The sequence below is a fragment of the Panthera uncia genome, chromosome B1, assembly GCF_023721935.1.
Source record: "Panthera uncia isolate 11264 chromosome B1, Puncia_PCG_1.0, whole genome shotgun sequence".
Classification (NCBI taxonomy): Eukaryota; Metazoa; Chordata; class Mammalia; order Carnivora; family Felidae; genus Panthera; species Panthera uncia.
This window is the reverse complement of record NC_064811.1, coordinates 193,052,763-193,070,512: the sequence shown is the minus strand read 5'-3', so window position 1 is coordinate 193,070,512 and position 17,750 is coordinate 193,052,763. Positions and strand designations below refer to the sequence as shown.

Genomic DNA, 17,750 nt, shown 5'->3' with positions numbered 1-17,750 from the left:
TCTGTGTTGGCACGTTTATAATTTCTGTCTTGAGTTAGAAATTTACCATAACACTTTATATATGATTTATTTGATCACTGTAATGGTGAAGAGAATACAATTAACTTTAGTATGTCTTTTATAGTTTAAAAGGGACTTTTACATACATTATTATATATCCTTTCTTAACATGCATGTGGAATAGGTGTTCAGCTGTTTTTACTTATATCCATTTTGTAGATGAGAAGGCAGAGGTTTAAGAGGTAGTTATTTGTTTAGTTCATCTGAAGCAGTGCTAAGATGTGAATCTAAGCCCTGATAAAACATAGACTGTGGCATTAATTTTAAATTTTATTTATTTGTTTTTTATTTTAGAGAGAGAGAGCGCAAGCATGGGAGAGGGACAGAGGGAGAGAGTGTGAGAATCTTAAGTAAGCTCCATGTTTAGCGTGGAGCCCCATGCAGGGCTCAGTCCCATGATCCTGTGATCATGACCTGAGCTAAAATCAGGAGTTGGACGCTCAACTCATTGAGCCACCCAGGCAGTCCTATAGCATTAATTTTATTGTTTTTAAACTCTTATAGCAGCATTCAACTTTTCATACAATGGATCCTTATCTTCCCAGGACTTTATATTTTTATCTTGTGTTTAAGGTCCTGTAAAGCAGGAATCGTATCCCATACGTTTATACCTAGAATGCCTATAGCAAGTCTTCTATACGAAAACTCAATAGGAATTTAATGCTTGATTACATAGTTTCTGAAAGAAAAAAAAAAAACTCTATAAATGCCTGAATATATGAAGCGTATTATCATATTAGTAGTTTTAACCCTAACTAGGTATTTTTCCATTTTGGAAGCACCCTACACAGGTGGCCTATAGTCTTTGGGGTTACTTTATAAGTCCAATTCCCAACTTAGAAGGTAACATTATTTTAATAACAAGACTATTGTTATATTTTAAGTTGTTTCAGCAGTGTGCAACGTAAATAGTATTTCATGGTCTGGTCTTCCTCCACATGTGTCTATTACGTGTCTATATTTTGTTTATTCTAGGGGTGCCTGCCTCTCTTAGCTGGTGCTGGAATGCAGGTGATACAGTGGCATTTGTTTCCCACAGAGGCCCGCTGTTCATTTGGACCATCTCAGGACCGGAGAGTGGGGTGACTGTTCACAGGGAAGCTCACAGCTTCTTGTCTGATATCTGTATATTCAGATGGCATAGCCAAAAAAGGGGGAAAGTTGTATTTGGTCATATTGATGGAAGTCTATCAATTTTTCAACCAGGTAAGAATTTAATTAGTCAAGATCTCTTGAAGTTTATTTTTCTTAACTTACAATTTCTTTTCTCCACGACATACAGCCAAAGTCAACAATATTTTAATTGTAAAATAATAGTTGTGCAAATATAATCCAGCACCATGAAGTGTTGTTGTAATAGATATAACTCCTCTGTGCAGTTTGGACTTGGCATTAGCCTAAATCTTGTCACTTGCCCCATAATTTTATTGTTCTAAGTCTTTTGTTCATTTTTGCACATTTACCTAGAAAGTGGCCTGAATGAATAAGGACACACAGAAGAACTATATGATGACTTGGGGTGCCTGGGTGGCTCAGTTGATTGGGTGTCTGACTCCTGGTTTCAGCTCAGGTCATGATCTCATGGTCTGTGAGTTCAAGCCCCGCATCAGGCTCTGCACTGACAGGGTGGAGCCTGCTTGGGTTCTCACTCCCTCTCTCTCTGCCCCTCCTCTGCTCTCTCTCAAAATAAATTAAAACAAAAAAGTTTAAAAAAATAAAAAAATTACAAAAAAAAGAAATATATGATGACTTACTAATACAACTCAAAAATACTTTCCTACCTGCTTGTACAATACCATTGTGATGCTGCAACCCCTTAGCAAAGACTTTGAACCTGAGATAAAAAGGAATAATAACTCTGTGGAGCCCCCCACTAGTTAACCAATCTGGCTCAATTAAAGGGTCTGAGTAATTATGTTTATTTTTTTAATTTAAACAATGAGAAGTTGTGCAATGAAAAATTTTAAAAATTGCCTAAATAACTCTCCACTCATAAATAAGGATGGCTACCATTTGAGAAACATCCTTTTAGCCATCTGGTACCTCTGTTAATAAATGTGACTCCTGATTCATTAGATAGATGGGTAAAAGCGCTTTTTACGGTTAGGATCGCTACTTTCACAAAACAGATTACATTCAACTTACCTGAAATTAATGGAAGAAAAAAATTGAAATTGAACCAAAGAAATCATGAAAATTCAAATAAATATTTCTTAAAGGAACAATCTTTCTAAAGTTAAAAAATGTTACATTAAACATTGGTATATTGGGGTCAATTTACCTCAAATGTATTTCAAACAGGATCTGATATTCACTTAAAAATTTTTTTTAAGTGTTTACTTTTGAGAGAGAGAGAGAGACAGACCACGAGCAGGGGAGAAGCAGAGAGGGAGGAAGACACAAAATCCGAAGCAGGGTCCAGGTTCTGAGCTGTCAGCACAGAGCTCGACGCGGGGCTTGAACCCACAAACTGTGAGATCATGACCGGAGCTGAAGTCAAACGCTTAACCGACTGAGCCACCCAAGCACCCTGGATTGTTATACTTTCTTTTTGAGAATCTTTTTGAGCTCTAAAGAGGATACTGAGGAGGGTGTGCTTACTTTGGTCCAAATTTCATTCTAGATATTATTCATGTTTTATAATTTGTCATTGTGGCCATCTCCTTTTTCCTTGACCATGGCTTTCTTTTCTTTATTATTGTTACTAGTCTGTTGTTGTTGCTAGTAGGCATTTTTGGAGGTTTTAACTCCTAAGACATTGAAACATTGTATTATGTATCTAAGACCTAAAACACTGAGACGTTGTATGCTCATTCTGGCATAGAAAGGATAGGGATGGATAAAGACTTCCTTTGCCTTATTTCCCTTTTGTGGATTTCAGTCAGGCTAGGATGTATAATATTTCAGCAGTCCAACCCATGTCACTTCTAGAAGGGCCCAGATTTTCCCATAACTCATCTTCAAGTTATTAAAGTAATTTGTGCATTTTACCCGTGTCATCAAATGATTTTTCTGGGTCCACCCATGTGTTGACTTGCAAGGGCTGCCCTAACCAAGTTCCACACACGGGATGGCTTAGAACAACACATTTATTGTGACCTAATTCTAGAGACCAGAGACACAAAATCAAGGTGTCAGCAGGCCCCCTGAAGGCACCAGCGAAAGCTTTTTGTTCTAGCCTGTCTCTTAGTTTCTGGTTCCTTAGCTTGTGACAACATAACATCGCTGTTCACATGGTGTTCTCCCTGTGTGCATGCAGGTCTCTGTGTCCAAATTTCTCTTTTTAATAAGGACACAGTCATGTTGGATTATTGTTTGCCCTAATGGCCTCGTTTTAATTTATCATCTGCAAATACCCCATTTCCAAGTAAAATCACATTCACAGATTCTTGGAGGTTGGGACTTCAACATCTTTTAGGGGAACACAGTTCCCTGTATGGGTAACCACCCCGAACAGACTTGACCTCATTTATTCCATAGGATGTATAGCAATGAATATGTACACAACATCAGAAAAGGTATAATCCTGCTATGTATTTTCCTCTTGCACATATATGAGCTAATGGTTGTGAAGGACCTACTACTTTTTGTTCTAATACTACATTCTGCACTGTGAGTTTGCAGCTTTGAGGCTGTTAGTATTCATACTGGTATTGTCCTTTCCTAAGGAGGGGTCACTTTCTTAATGACTTATTGGCACAACAGGTGGTTCTATCTCTGTGCAACAAGATGAAATTAACGTCCTCCCCGGTTCTTACAGGAGGCTAAGACCTCAGGCTCTCTGCTTTCCTGTCTTTATCTCTCTTTTGCGCCTTCTCCCTTTCAGTCTGAAAAGCACCACTTTATTCTGTTTAATAATGTATTGGATCACGTACAGATCCACATATGAGCAGAGGAATCTAGGGCCAAAAACATTAGAAAACTGCTTTAGCTATTTTAAATAGTTTTGGACAAAGCCAGGTCATTGGAATTTTTTTTTAACCTCATAATAGGAATGTTTTCATTGAATTGACTTTGGTATTATTCCAAGGATGTGCATTAATCAAATTTGCATGGTTTTATTTTAGGAACGTTGATGACATTGTCCCTATGTAATGCTGTGTTCCCTTTTTGAAAACACACAGGAGACATGTATTGCTGGTCTCATTTCTGGGAAAAGTTGTGCTTCTCCTGAGCACATTTTTTTTTTTTTTGTCTTTTTGTTTTATTTTTATCCTATGGACCCTGAGTTATGTAACCTTTCTTGATTTCTTTCCACTTTGCTTGGGCTGCTGGTCTCAAAATGAAAATTTGAACAGATATGTGTATTATACATTATCCTCATTATTTTATTTTTCAACCCTAGTTTTCCTTTGCCCCAGTTTTTGTTTTTCATACAGAAATTGTCAACCTCATCTTCTTACTGAGTCTTGTCATACACTCCTGTCCTCATCTAACAACACAAGTTGTCTGATATTTGTATAATAAAATGGAACATAAATAATAGTAACATAAATACATATAAAATAATGAAAGTATTATCAGCTCTTGTTCTAATGCCTGGCTGTAAAATTTTACAGATTTAGCTTTCTATTTTTTAATAATAAAAATGTTGGTACTAGACAGATCAGGAAACAATGGCTATAACTCATAATCATTTTGACTGTATGGGGCTTTGAAGCAACCCAATTTCAATATTTAGCATTTACTTTTTTTTTTTTTTTTTTGCATGCTGGAATATTTTTGATAAGCCATTGATATTAACTGGCATATGCAAATACCTAAAAATTACTTAAGAAATAACTAGGACAACTTAGGTGAATCAATTTTTCTTCCTCTCTCTGGCTTACAGTGAATAGCTATTTTAATATTCATTACTGTTTGTTATATCAAATAGCACTTTAGCAAGGTGCTTATTTGGGGCAAGAAGAACCAAACTTTTCTTGATGATGATTGCAAAAATTTGATAAGTTTTGATGAAACATCACATGTGCCTTCTATGATTTTATGTGTAAAAATTCTAAATAAAATTCTGCCCTTGTAAGATGAGCATTATGAAGAGCAGTGTATTCTGACAAATTTACTCCCAGCTCAGAAACTGTAAGGTGTTCAGTTCACTTTACAGATATATCCAAGGAAATTTATTTTTTCTGCTTTTATAATCTGGTACGTTGAAAAACAATGTGTAATGATGAGATTACAGAAAGGGCTCTGGTGTCTGTCAGTGGGTTATGGTTTAGTAAACACACTTTGCAGGGTTTATAATACTCAGGAGGAGTGGGTTCTTTGTGTTAACATCATGGCCTCTGAATTCTGTTGTTTCACTGCCGTTCTTCTGGGAACCGAGGCTGGCTAATTGGAGCCCTGTGTGGTGTATCAGCAGAAGCATGTTTTTCCCTATTGCCAGTTGTATCTCAGTTGGGAAGGCACAAGAGGATTGTTTGATCATTCTTTGCTTCATTCAGTTCCACATGTTTTATGTCCCTGTTTTTCTGGCTGCCTTATTTGTACCTGATGTCGGGAGTGAGTTATGGTTACGACAGATGCTCTGATGCACGAGGAGGGACAGTAAATACCGATATGATGCTTCTAAGAGGCCCTCCCGTTCTTAGCCCTTTAAGCAGCTAACTCCCTTAATCTTTAACAAAACTCTGCAAGCTAAGTATTGTTCTGTTCTCCATCATACAAATGAGGAACCCGAGCACACAGAGACTCGGCGTCCTGTCCGAGAACGCAGCTTGTCCGTGGTGGAACCAGGCTTTGCACCCAGGCAGTCCACTGCCAAGTCTGTGCTTTTAATCACTACAGGTGCTCCTCTTGGTAAGCACCTCCCCGCCTCTACACTGTTGTAACTCAGTGCAAACTGTAGTTGATGACAAGAGCATTGGTATTCTTTATCTGCGTCTTTTTCCTTTGGCGTTTTGGGAACAAACAGAAGCATTTGGGCTCTAGGGATTGCAGCTGAGGCTTCCACGTCCTCCTGCGCTCAAGTGTCCATGGTGACTTCTGCACACAGATGCCAGACTTTAGCACTATGCAGAGAGAAAATTAATACGATCACAGTTACTGATTTTCTTTTCTTTTTTAATGTTTTTATTTATTTTTGAGGGAGAAAGAGAGCACGCACGCGCCGGGGAGGGGCAGAGAGAGGGACACAGAGAAGCCGAAGCAGGCTCTGGGCTCTGAGCTGTCAGCACAGAGCCTGACGCAGGGCTCGAACCTATGGACTGCGAGATCACGACCTGAGCTGAAGTCGGACGCTTAACTGCCTTAGCCACCCAGGCGCACCTCAATAATTTTCTTTTGAGCCTTGTGTTTAAAATCTTTCTTCTTTATATTTTAATAGGTAGTAAAAGTCAGAAACATGTTCTGAGACCTGACTCTCTTGAAGGGACAGATGAAGAAGATCCAGTGACAGCCCTGGAATGGGACCCGCTGTCTACCGATTATCTCCTTGTGGCTAATTTGCACTTTGGAATTCGCCTACTAGATTCGGAATCCCTTTACTGCATCACAACATTTAATTTTCCCAGTGCAGCGGCCTCTGTCCAGTGCTTGGCCTGGGTTCCCAGTGCTCCCGGGATGTTTGTCACTGGAGGTAAGTTTACCCTGGTCCCCAGAGTTTTAAATATATGTTTATTCTTTAATGGAGTCAGGGAAATGATACCCTTTTATTGGTTAATTTTGTGTAAAATGAATTAATATCCCAGTATTATTTATTATAGTAAATGCCTAGTTTACTTTCCTTTATTATCATTTATTATAATAAATGCCTAGTTTACTTTCCTTTATATTGTGTGTCATTAACATAATGATAAAAATGAAATTAAGGCCCAGTTTTCCAGGTTTTTGATAATAAACTGGAATATAGTCTGTATGAGCACACATGTACACACACGTGCGCTCATGTTTTTGTGTTCACGTGCATACAGAAGACACAGACAATACAGTTTCAGGCATGGAAGGATGACAGGAAAAGTACTGACTAGAAAAACGGTTGACCTGGCTGGGAGCTTGTTTCCTCACTGATGATTTTGGTCGTCAGGGGCCACGGGTACCGAGAGAGACCAAGGCATTTTCAACGTAGGTTGGAAATGAAAGTGGAATTTATTACCATGGCTAGAACAGAAGCCCTTCGTGGTTGCCTAATTGTGAGAGAATTAGTAAAGCTAAGAAGTGATGGGAAGGGAAAATGAGGGCATTCAAAATGGTAATTAAGGATTAAATAACTACTTCTGTTTACTTAGGGTCCAAGAGAGAAGTCTCTGAAAGGCTGAGTACTTTGAGCTACTGTGTGACTACCTCCCACATTTGCTTCATGTGGGATAAGAGAGTTTGCATGCTGCCCACCGTCTTAAAGAAATTCTTGACATCCTTAAGCACTTAGGTCACACGTGGAAGTGCATGGAGTCTTACTTAAGTATCGAAATGGCCTTTCACTTCCTAGGATATAATTGATGATAGACCTGAACATTTTCAGTATGCTTTCATTATTATGGAGTTAAAATTCACATGCAATAAAACAGCATTTTGAAGCGTAGACTTCAGCGACTTCTGTAGGCGCAAAGTTGTACATCCGTTGCCACCACCTCCTGCCGCAACATTTTGTCGTTGCCCCGGTAGACTCTGTAACCATTAGCAGGCACTCTCCGTCAGCCGCTGTCCACAGCCCCAGGTGCACACAGGAGTGCATGTCAGCTGCTAAACTGCTCTCTCTCTCTGTGGATTTACCTACTCCAGACATTTCCGAGAACCGGAATGGTTCAGTGCGTGTGTCTGGCTTCTTTGACTTAACCGTAAAGTTTTCAAGGTTCATCCATGTTGCGGTGTGTGTCTGTACTTCATTCCTTTTTGTGCAAGGATACTACTCCATTGTGTGGCCACGCCACACTTGGTTTAGCCATGTACCAGTTGACAGACATTTACCTTCTTTCCACTTTTTTTTTTTTGCTATCGTAAATAATGCTGTGATGAACGTTTGCATACAGACTTTTGTGTGGACGTGTTTATCGTTCTGTTGGGTGTATGTGTGGGAGTGAAGCTGGCGAGTCATATGGTAGCTTTCATTATCATGTGAGGCACTGCCAGAATATTTTCCAAAGTAGCTTGTATATAATAGGTGGGATTTTTTGGAAGGGAGGGAGCTTTCTAATTGGCCCTTAGGTAGTCCTTGTTTGCTGACAAGTGGGCGAGGGAGCATTTTACCAGCATTTGAAAAGACAAAATATTACTTAGTGTTAGCGGTGGACAGTTTCTGTAGATGGCTTTCCTGAAGCAAGTGGGGCAGTGGGCTGCCTTTTTTGTGATCAGACTCTGATGATAACCTTTGTAGGGGATACTGCCAAGGTGGGCAGTCTTTCACCCTAGGAGAGGATTTGGAACAGAAAAGTGAAAGCAAAACGAGCCAAAAATGTAAAGGATGAATACTATTTCATCTGTTTCTCTGTGTTATTGTGCAATATTGTTTGAAGAATGTTGATAAGTGGTGCTAAGAATCTACAAGTTGAGGTTTTCGTTATTTCTTTTATGTCTGGGCATTTTATATTTCAAATAATATTCGTTAATACAATGCTGTTTTCTTCATCCGACTAGATTCTCAAGTGGGTGTTTTGCGTATTTGGAATGTTTCACGAACAACACCTATAGATAATTTTAAACTAAAGAAAACAGGGTTTCACTGCTTACATGTACTTAATTCTCCTCCAAGAAAAAAATGTAAGTAAAAATATCATCAAAATGTACTATTTTAAAATGTCAGATTTGTTGCTATCAAATGAAGTGACTGATATAATGATATATAAACATAGCAAATACTATATGCTCCTGAAAAGCAGATTTTTAAAAATAGCCTTTGACAATGTATGTACTAAAGGACCCGTTAAGGCCACATAATATCTAATATTACTAAGTTGAAAATATTTAGAGCCAAGTTGCATTTTTTAAATGCTAATGAATTTAAAAAGAGGAAAAAATGCTAATAGATGAGAATGTTAAGATAATCTGAAATTATCTACATGGGGAAAATGAAACAATGATCATTGTGAAAATAGCAAATATCGCGAGTAATGGGATCAAATAACATTGGTCTGAACTAGGACATTTTATGTCTTAACTGTGGCTCTTTTACAATCTGTAGGGTTTATAAGAGAGTTGAAAGAACCCAAATGCTTGAAACCTAGGCTCTGGAACATATGTTACATGTGTGAATACCAGTTGTCACTGGACTCATAGCTGCTATTTAGGATATTATTTATTTTTGTCTACTTTTTTTCTCGATTATCTTTTGTTGCTTTTTTAATGAAGAGAAATAATAAACTACACTTAAGCTCTAAAGGAAACCATCTGGCATGTGGGGGAGGTTTAGAATTTTTCTTAATTCAAATTAAGGGAGGAAACAGAGATTGACTTCCTGTTAAGTCCATCATGATTGCTCCATGTGGTTCGTAGTGCTTTCATTTCTGTGTGGATCGGAGAAGAACATGGGGAAGGGAATTTAATGATCGAGCATTCAAGAGCTCCTGACGCCTCCTTACTCCTGCCCCTCTTTAGAATACAGTAAAAAATTAGCAAGACCTAATCAAAGCCTATGGTTTTGGTTGCAAATTTGGTGTCGAATTTAGTGGGTGATGCAAGTAGGGGAAGGTCTCTGTGTTGGCAGAGCTTTCATACATTTCCAGGCTTTCCATACATTTAAGCTTTGCTGTGCAGGCCTAACACTCCTGGATCCTGGAAACTGGAGGGGACAGAAACATTAGGGCCAGACAAGTCCTGTGCTGGAGGCCAGCATATCCATGCATCCTGTATTTTTTTTGAAGTTAGTTGTGTTTAGTTGCTACCATGGGATGACTGAACTATTACAGTTTCTCCCCTGCCCATTAGAGATAATACCAAAAATAAAAAGAAGCACATAGCCATCTTGTGATTTTTTTAGTAGATCACTTCAGGCTACCCGTTGTTAGATATCTATCTCATTCCTCTCCCCTCCTCAATTTTTTAATGTAACAAAATGTGGAATAAAAAAAATATGTAAAAATGAAAACTTTCAAATATAGACATAGTCACCAAATTCTTCAAAAAGATAAGTTATAGATACATAGGTACATAAAAGATGTCACAGTGGGCACCTGGGTGGCTCAGTCGTTTGAGCATCCGACTTCGGCTCAGGTCATGATCTCTCGCTTTGTGGGTTCGAGCCCCGCATCCAGCTCTGTGCTGACTGCTCAGAGCCTGGAGCCTGCTTCAGATTCTGCGTCTCCCTGTCTCTCTGCCCACCCCTCTCACACTCTGTCTCTCTCTCCTTCAAAAATAAACGTTAAAAACAATTTTTTTTTAATGTCACAATCACCCATAATGTCAACAAATTAAAATATTAGAGAAACCAGCCATGGAACATACTAATTTTAACCAAACTGTCAGCAGAATTTTGTTGAACCAAATGCCTTTTTTGTTATTCATGGTTTATGCTAGTTTGGGCTTCCTGTAATTCTCAGATTCTGAGAAATGAATATTATCACATTGAATGTAGTAAGGAAGGCTTTATTTGGATCAAAAAGAATTTACTGGAAAATATTTTTATTTATATTCCACTATTTAACTAATATAGATTGGTCTGATCATTTACAGCAGTATCATTACTTTGATTTGTGTTTGCAAGAAAATATTCACATTCTAAGGCAAAACTTCTTGAAAGAAGACAAAATATGTGACAAAGAATATAATCGAAAGTTGAGAAATGGAAATATGTGAACAGTAAAAATAAACCTAAGGAAGAAGAAAGAAAAATTGCGATGTGAATGTACGTCAGACAGTTGTGATTCTTAATTTGGGTGCTAAATTTGAATTATAAATAACGTCAAAAATAATTATTTTCATTGGATTGGAAATTAGTGGAAGAGCGTTATTAGCCTTGAAATAAAAACTTTCACGCATGTTTGTGTCTGTAGAGGGGAAGTGAGCCGTTAGTCAGCATTTTGAGAGAAGATTCTAATTAAAAAATAATCATGCTGTGCTTTAATTTATGGGGAGATATGAAACCAAGTATTTACCACATATTGTGGTTCCTCACTCACTAATTTTCATCCGTTTTTCTCCACCTGCACGTTTATACATATCCTTGCAAAATCATCTCCACCTCTACATAGATGTATGTATGGTTTTTGACAGTGCTGCTGAATTACTCCTGTGGCAGAAAATATGGTTATCGTCTAGCGGTTTATTGATATAAATTCTGGATAAAAGGAAACAAAGGGGCATCTTGATAAACTATGGGAAGCTGTTGGTATAAATACTTACTTGTTTATTCTTTTCTTTTTTAGTTTCAACCCAGTCTCCAACGAAAAATCATTATACGTCCTCAACGAGTGAAGCAGTTCCTCCCCCAACTTTGACACAGAATCAAGCATTTTCTCTTCCTCCCGGTCATGTCGTGTGCTGTTTCTTGGATGGTGGGGTTGGGCTTTATGACCTAGGAGCCAAGAAGTGGGATTTTCTTAGGGACTTGGTAAGTCATTCCTTCCTTTATAAACAACACTTATTTTGTGGTAGCATATGATAATTACTTTTACTTGCATATTAATATTGTTAAAATTATTTTTGCAAAGGATCGTATGTTAGGACCTTATCTTGGTTGGCTGCAACAATTTAGAATTTTATATAGGATGATAAGAAAACTATTACGTTTCTTAAAATTTTAAACATTACACTTCATTAGTATTTAGTTTTATCATGATTACTGCACATGGTTGGTAGTGTTCCCATTTTTGTGTACACCCTGTGGCTCCTTCATGTAGTATTGGGAAATTACATTGCTGTACTGTATTTTGGAAGTAAAATAAGAAACCGGTATTCTTTTAGAAGGAAGGACAAGTCCAAGCTTTATTGTTCATATCTGTGAAATGAATAAGGTTGAGTTCAGTGTTCTCCTAAGATTTATTGTTGTTATTGAATCAGTACAATAAATCTGTTGATTCTGTGAACTTCTGTTCTTGTGATCATGAAGCCCCTGTGTAAAATAGAATACAGACTCGCTGTGGACTCATGTTTTTGTCTGGTTTTTTATCCCCATGACGTGAAATCGTGCCTGCCACACAGCCAGACTTTATTAAGTTTAGTTGAATGAAGGCATGTAATAATGTATATCATGTTGCATTAGACTGATCCAGATACTTAAGAAAATTTTAAGTGTTGGTTGTTTTTATGCAGAAAAACTTAGAAAATGGATCTAGAGCTATAATTGCCCTGGGTAAAAAAAAAAAATTGAGGGAAAGAATCACTAAGACTGTATCATTTTAGGACATGTTTAATTTCATCTTCAAAAAAAAATGGAAAGGTAACCCAAAAAAATGTTGTAACGATGTGTAGCTTATTTTTAAATATTCCATTTGTAGATTTTTTTCTAGATTATTTAATTTTCTTTCCATGTAAATTATTTCCCAGTGTGGTGAACTCTTCTCCTACTTCAGATTACCATTTGCTTACAAAAAAAATTTATGAAAGGGAAGAGGGAAAAATACAAAACTACATTTAAATTTGTAACAACTTCTATTAGCAAAGGAGTAGTCATGCAATCGAAGTTCAGTAGAGTTTCTATCGAGTATGTGTCTTCATTTCAAAATGTTTTCTTTAGAAAACGTTTTATAGTTCTAAAAAAAACAAATAGTCCTTGATGATAAGTTATTGCAGTGGCTCCTTTCATTTTGATAATGCCTGCCAGTCTGAAGAGACGGTGATTTTTTTTTTTCCTTACAATTTTTAAAGAATAAAGTTGTTAGAAAATTTGGAACAAGACTAATTAAAAACCAAAGCCATGCTGGATACTTTTCAATTCTCCCAAAATCATGACATTCTTTTAGCGTACGTCATGGTATAAAAAAGAGTTGCATTTAAGGGCCCATAGTTTCAGTTTTATCTTCGTCTTTTATTATGCTACCAGAAAGACACAGTAACTGTTAATAGTTAATTACTTTATAAATTTCTTTTCTTTTAGTATTTTTATTTATTTTTTGAGACAGAGAGAGAGCGCACAAGCTGGGGAGGGACAGGGAAAGGGGGTACAGAGGATCTGAAGCAGTCTCCAGTCTCTGTGCTGACAGCAGAGAGCCCGATACAGGACTTGAACTCATGACTGTGAGCTCATGACCTGAGCTAAAGTCAGACACTGAACTGACTGAGCCACCCAGGCGCCCACTTTATAAATTTCTGGAATATAATAATCAGAAAAGACATGTTTTGTGTTTTTGAATTGAAGTTGACAAATGACACTTGGGAATTTTTTTGTATTTTGTTGCTGATTTTTGAGGTATTGTGGTTGAATAAAATCTAGATCTGTATAAAAGAGTCTAGTAATAACAGCACAGCAAACATTCAACCACAGCAGCGATTCTCATTTTGTATTACTATGTTAGTATATATTATCTATTTTAACATGAATGTTTGAAACCGTGGTCCATGTGTCACCTGATTAGACATTGTCATTTGTTCATGAATCACATGAATTGTCCCCAGTAGTTCTGACTTCTTTGTGCTGCATTCTCAGGGGCATGTGGAAACAATCTTTGACTGCAAATTCAAACCCGACGACCCCAACCTTTTGGCGACAGCTTCATTTGATGGCACCATAAAAGTCTGGGATATAAACACGTTGACAGCCGTGCACACGTCCCCGGGGAACGAAGGCGTTGTTTACTCCCTCTCGTGGGCTCCAGGTAAGACTCAGCTCATTAAAATAGAGAATACAATTAAATGGAAAAAAAAAAAAAATACAGCTAAATGACTTTCTTAACTTCTGTTTTCGTTTGGGTTATGTTCTTCTCTCAATGCCATCTTGCTCCAGAGGATTGTAGAGGCAAATTAGTTCTAGCATGTATGTTGGTTCTGTTTTTGTGAGGTTTTGGAATAGACTTCCCCTGCAGGTCTGTTGATTTCGGAGCCCTTCTATGTGACATAATCATTTACGAAAACCACAGTCAGTAAGGGTCATCTTGACCCTTCTGGTTTTAGTTGCATTTGTATAGCTGTGCCTTGAAAGGTACAACACATTTTATATGATAAAAGTTTTCCTTAAAATTTTCATATGAGCCAAACACATGAAAGTAAAAAAAATAATAAAAAATTATAATCCATATCTTTCCCTGATACAGCTATTTGCAAATATGAATGATTATATAATCATCACAGTTCCATTGTGACTATGTAATTCTATATAAAGTTCACCTTTGTAATATTGAAGAACTGTTATTGCCAGAATAGGGTCTTTTGTTTTGATCTCAGAAAGATGCTATCTTTATACCTTCCCGTACGTAAAGGAGAGAAGAGATGTCCTTGAAACTTCTGACATTTTTTTTCAAAACATTATTGCCCTATAATAAATCATTTTACACACCTAAATGAATTTTTCACTTTATAAAGTATATAGGATGTTTTCCTTACTTGTGCTAACGGTGACATATGAATTTAAAATCCACGTATAACCAGGATATAGCTTTTTTTGAGATTATCTTTTCATGCACAGGGATGATCAGCCTTGAATTTATGGGCTATCGAGGGTTTTAGACATCTTCAGAGATTCTGGGAGTCTCTTGGATTTCATGCATAAAAGTTTTAGCGTATGTGTGTATGTGCCAATGTCTGTCAAAGATTATCTTAGGAATCAGATTTTTCATAGAGGTCTGTGATACAAAAAAGGCTAGGAACCTACTGCTGTTTTATTTAGCCCTTATCTCTAACAATCAGGAGAAGATCCAGAAGCCGGTTTTACTTCAAACTCTTAATGACAGTAGTTGTTCTTTTAAGAACATACTTAGTGCCATTATGCATACAAGGCTAATTGAAAACAAAAAGTTACTTCACGAATTAAAAGAGCTAACTAGGTCTCTTACCCGCTGCCTTATTCACATTCGTTTCAATTTTGTCTTTTGTGATGACCAACATTTATTAAAGAGGGTCTGAGGTCAGCGAGGTTGAGTAACTTACCCAAGGTTATGTGCGTAGTGGGTGGTGGTGGAATCAAGGTGTGAACAGCTGTCAGTTTGACTTTGAAGCCTGTGTTCTCCGTCAGTGCCATATGCTTCTGCTTAGCAGGGCCCCTGGCTAGGGAGGCAGGAACTGGGCCAGCCGATGCAGTGACATAGCACATGGCAGCCAGTAGCTGGATAGTCTTCCTCCTACAGAATGTTATAGAAGTCTCAACCCTAAAACTTACTTAGAAATTCTAAGTGTAAAAACCATTGTTTGAAATCGTAACCCAGAACCTAATCTTACTGAAAAGCATTATTTCACTCTACATTGAGAATTTGCCTCAAGAAAATAAACATGTTGGAAAATGGAAATTCTTAAGGTTTTTTGCTTTGATATTTTGAAATGTGATTACCGATGAATCACTACTTTGGTTAAGTATGGAGAAAATTTAAAAGACTAACGCAGGTCGATAGGAAGTAGAGTAGAGAGGATTGCGTAACTTGCCATAATTTTAGAGTAGCTACCGCAGGAAAAGAAAACAAAGTGCAGATTTATGTAGAAACTTCTCCCCAGTAATTTGAGAACCCAAAGGGGGAGCAGAATGAAAATACTAGAAACACGGTAAGGACTTACATATTTTTTCGGGTTTCTAATAATTTATCATTTCCTCCATGTTTTTACTCCATGTTTTACTCCTAGGTAGCACATGGCAACTCTTCCTTTCTTTTAATGGACAAAGTCTCTCTTTGTCTGCCTTGCAAAAAATACTTAAGTCCTAGACCATTTCCTAACTTAGCAGCAGTCTGATTTTCACAGATTTTTTATTTCTTAAAAACATAGTTTATGTTTTTTTATTTTTTCTGTGATTCTCCCTACAGAAATGCTTTCCTAACCCCTCCCCCAAAATTAACTAGGTGTAAGATAAAGATAAATGTAAGCACTGACAGGAAATGTGATAATATTGAGCAATTATTGATAGTTTTTATATTTGTGATTGTGATAGTTTGTTCATGTCAACGAAAGAGTCTCTTAGACATCCATACTGAGGTATTTACTGATGAAATGATACAATGTCAGAGATTTGTTCCCATGCAACCCAGGAGGGACTATGGACAAAACAAGATTGATGGTGGTTTGGTAATTGTTGAAACTCTGGGATGGTTACGTTCATTATACTCTTCTCTGTTGGCATATACTTCATAATTTCCATTATAAAACATTTAAAAAGAACTGTTAATACAAAGTACAAGTCTTACTTTTTCAAAAATTACTTTTTGAAAAGAAATACGTATGCGTCAAACATTTCGTATCATGTCTAACCAATTGTTTCCTAAGGTGACTTAAACTGCATTGCTGGTGCAACGTCCCGAAACGGTGCTTTTATTTGGGATGTGAAAAGGGGCAAAATGGTACAGCGATTTAATGAGGTAAGGTTTATTTTTTGCTAGCTGAGTAGTATGATGGCTTATACTGCCTCATGTTTTGTAAATGCTTTTCTCTCTTAATTTAATAATCACCAGGTGACATTATGTTCTGTCCCTTAGAAAAAAATCCAAGAGAACATACACATGTTGAAATGAACTCTGAAAAATGTAGATGGGTCTAAGATATAAAAATTCTCCTAAAATTGCATTAGAGATTCAAAGGAATTCTTTTTTTTTTTTTATGTTTATTTCTGAGAGAGGGACAGAGCATGAGTGGGGGAGGGGCAGAGAGACAGGGAGACACAGAATCAGAAGCAGGCTGCATCCTCTGAGCTGTCTCGTCAGGCACAGAGCCTGACGCGGGACTCGAACTCAAAAACCGTGAGATCATGACCTGAGCCAAAGTCGGTCGCTCAACCGACTGAGCCACCAGGCGCCCCTAGAGATTCAAAGGAATTCTGAATCCTCCTCCACAGAATTTTCTAGGCAGATACTCAATTGGTTGTCAAAAGACCGAACTCAGAACAAGTTCGAAATTACGGCCTGAATTCTGTTACTAACCAGCTTCTGACGCCGGCAGAGTCATTTAATGTCTTGAACTGGGTTCTTCGCCTGTGAGATGGTGAAGTTGGATTATACGGTTTCTTGGATTTCCTTCCACTTCTCAAGTTCTGTTGTTCCACGGCAAGCACGAAAACCTCCCCTCTTCATGCTTGCAGTGTCTCAGATCATGCTTGACTTCTGCCTGGAGTTAAATTGCCAGCCCGTATTCTACAGAGTACCGCTGGTATTTGGGAACCACATGACCTTGTTAGAATGTGTTAGGTATGAATCAAGGGAAATAGGAAAAGCATCTCTCACCATTTCAAAATTTCAGTCATTTCAAATGATTGCTATTGAAGTTTATTGAATATATAATTTATTTGAAAATGGTTTATACTTCAGGCTTTCAAACCACTTGTACAAAATCTGATATTCCCACAAGGGTTAAACAGCTTCGATGTTCTAGGGGACACTAAAGTAATGCGGCAAATGCAGCGTATTAGGGAAATGTTACCCACCACCTGTAAGCAAAGACGAAGCCTTGAGGAAGGACCATGTAGTTACGTCCCTCCCTTTCTCTGCATAACAATACTTCCCTTTCAGCTGTGCCCCCAACCTGCCCTCTTCCCTCCCACCAAGAACACTACCTATCCCTTAGTGGTCATGTAAAAAGAAAAGAAGAACTCGAGAAAGAAACTTTTGGCCTTAATTGAAAAATGTTATCCTTAGGTGTCAGTCCTGTTGATCTCTTCTTATAGCATCTTGGCATCTGTGACCTCAAATATGTGT

At 37.6% G+C, this 17,750-nt stretch overlaps 1 protein-coding gene across 1 annotated transcript in view; it reads left to right on the top strand.

The window, feature by feature from the left end:
* The window catches only part of WDR17 (WD repeat domain 17), an 89,968-nt gene that overhangs the window by 23,655 nt on the left and 48,563 nt on the right, over positions 1–17,750 (top strand). The window contains exons 4-9 of the mRNA XM_049631802.1: positions 1,036–1,266; positions 6,386–6,637; positions 8,632–8,754; positions 11,355–11,539; positions 13,574–13,742; positions 16,330–16,421. Coding sequence (XP_049487759.1) covers positions 1,036–1,266; positions 6,386–6,637; positions 8,632–8,754; positions 11,355–11,539; positions 13,574–13,742; positions 16,330–16,421 — 1,052 coding nt within the window. The remainder of the gene's footprint in view (positions 1–1,035; positions 1,267–6,385; positions 6,638–8,631; positions 8,755–11,354; positions 11,540–13,573; positions 13,743–16,329; positions 16,422–17,750) is intronic.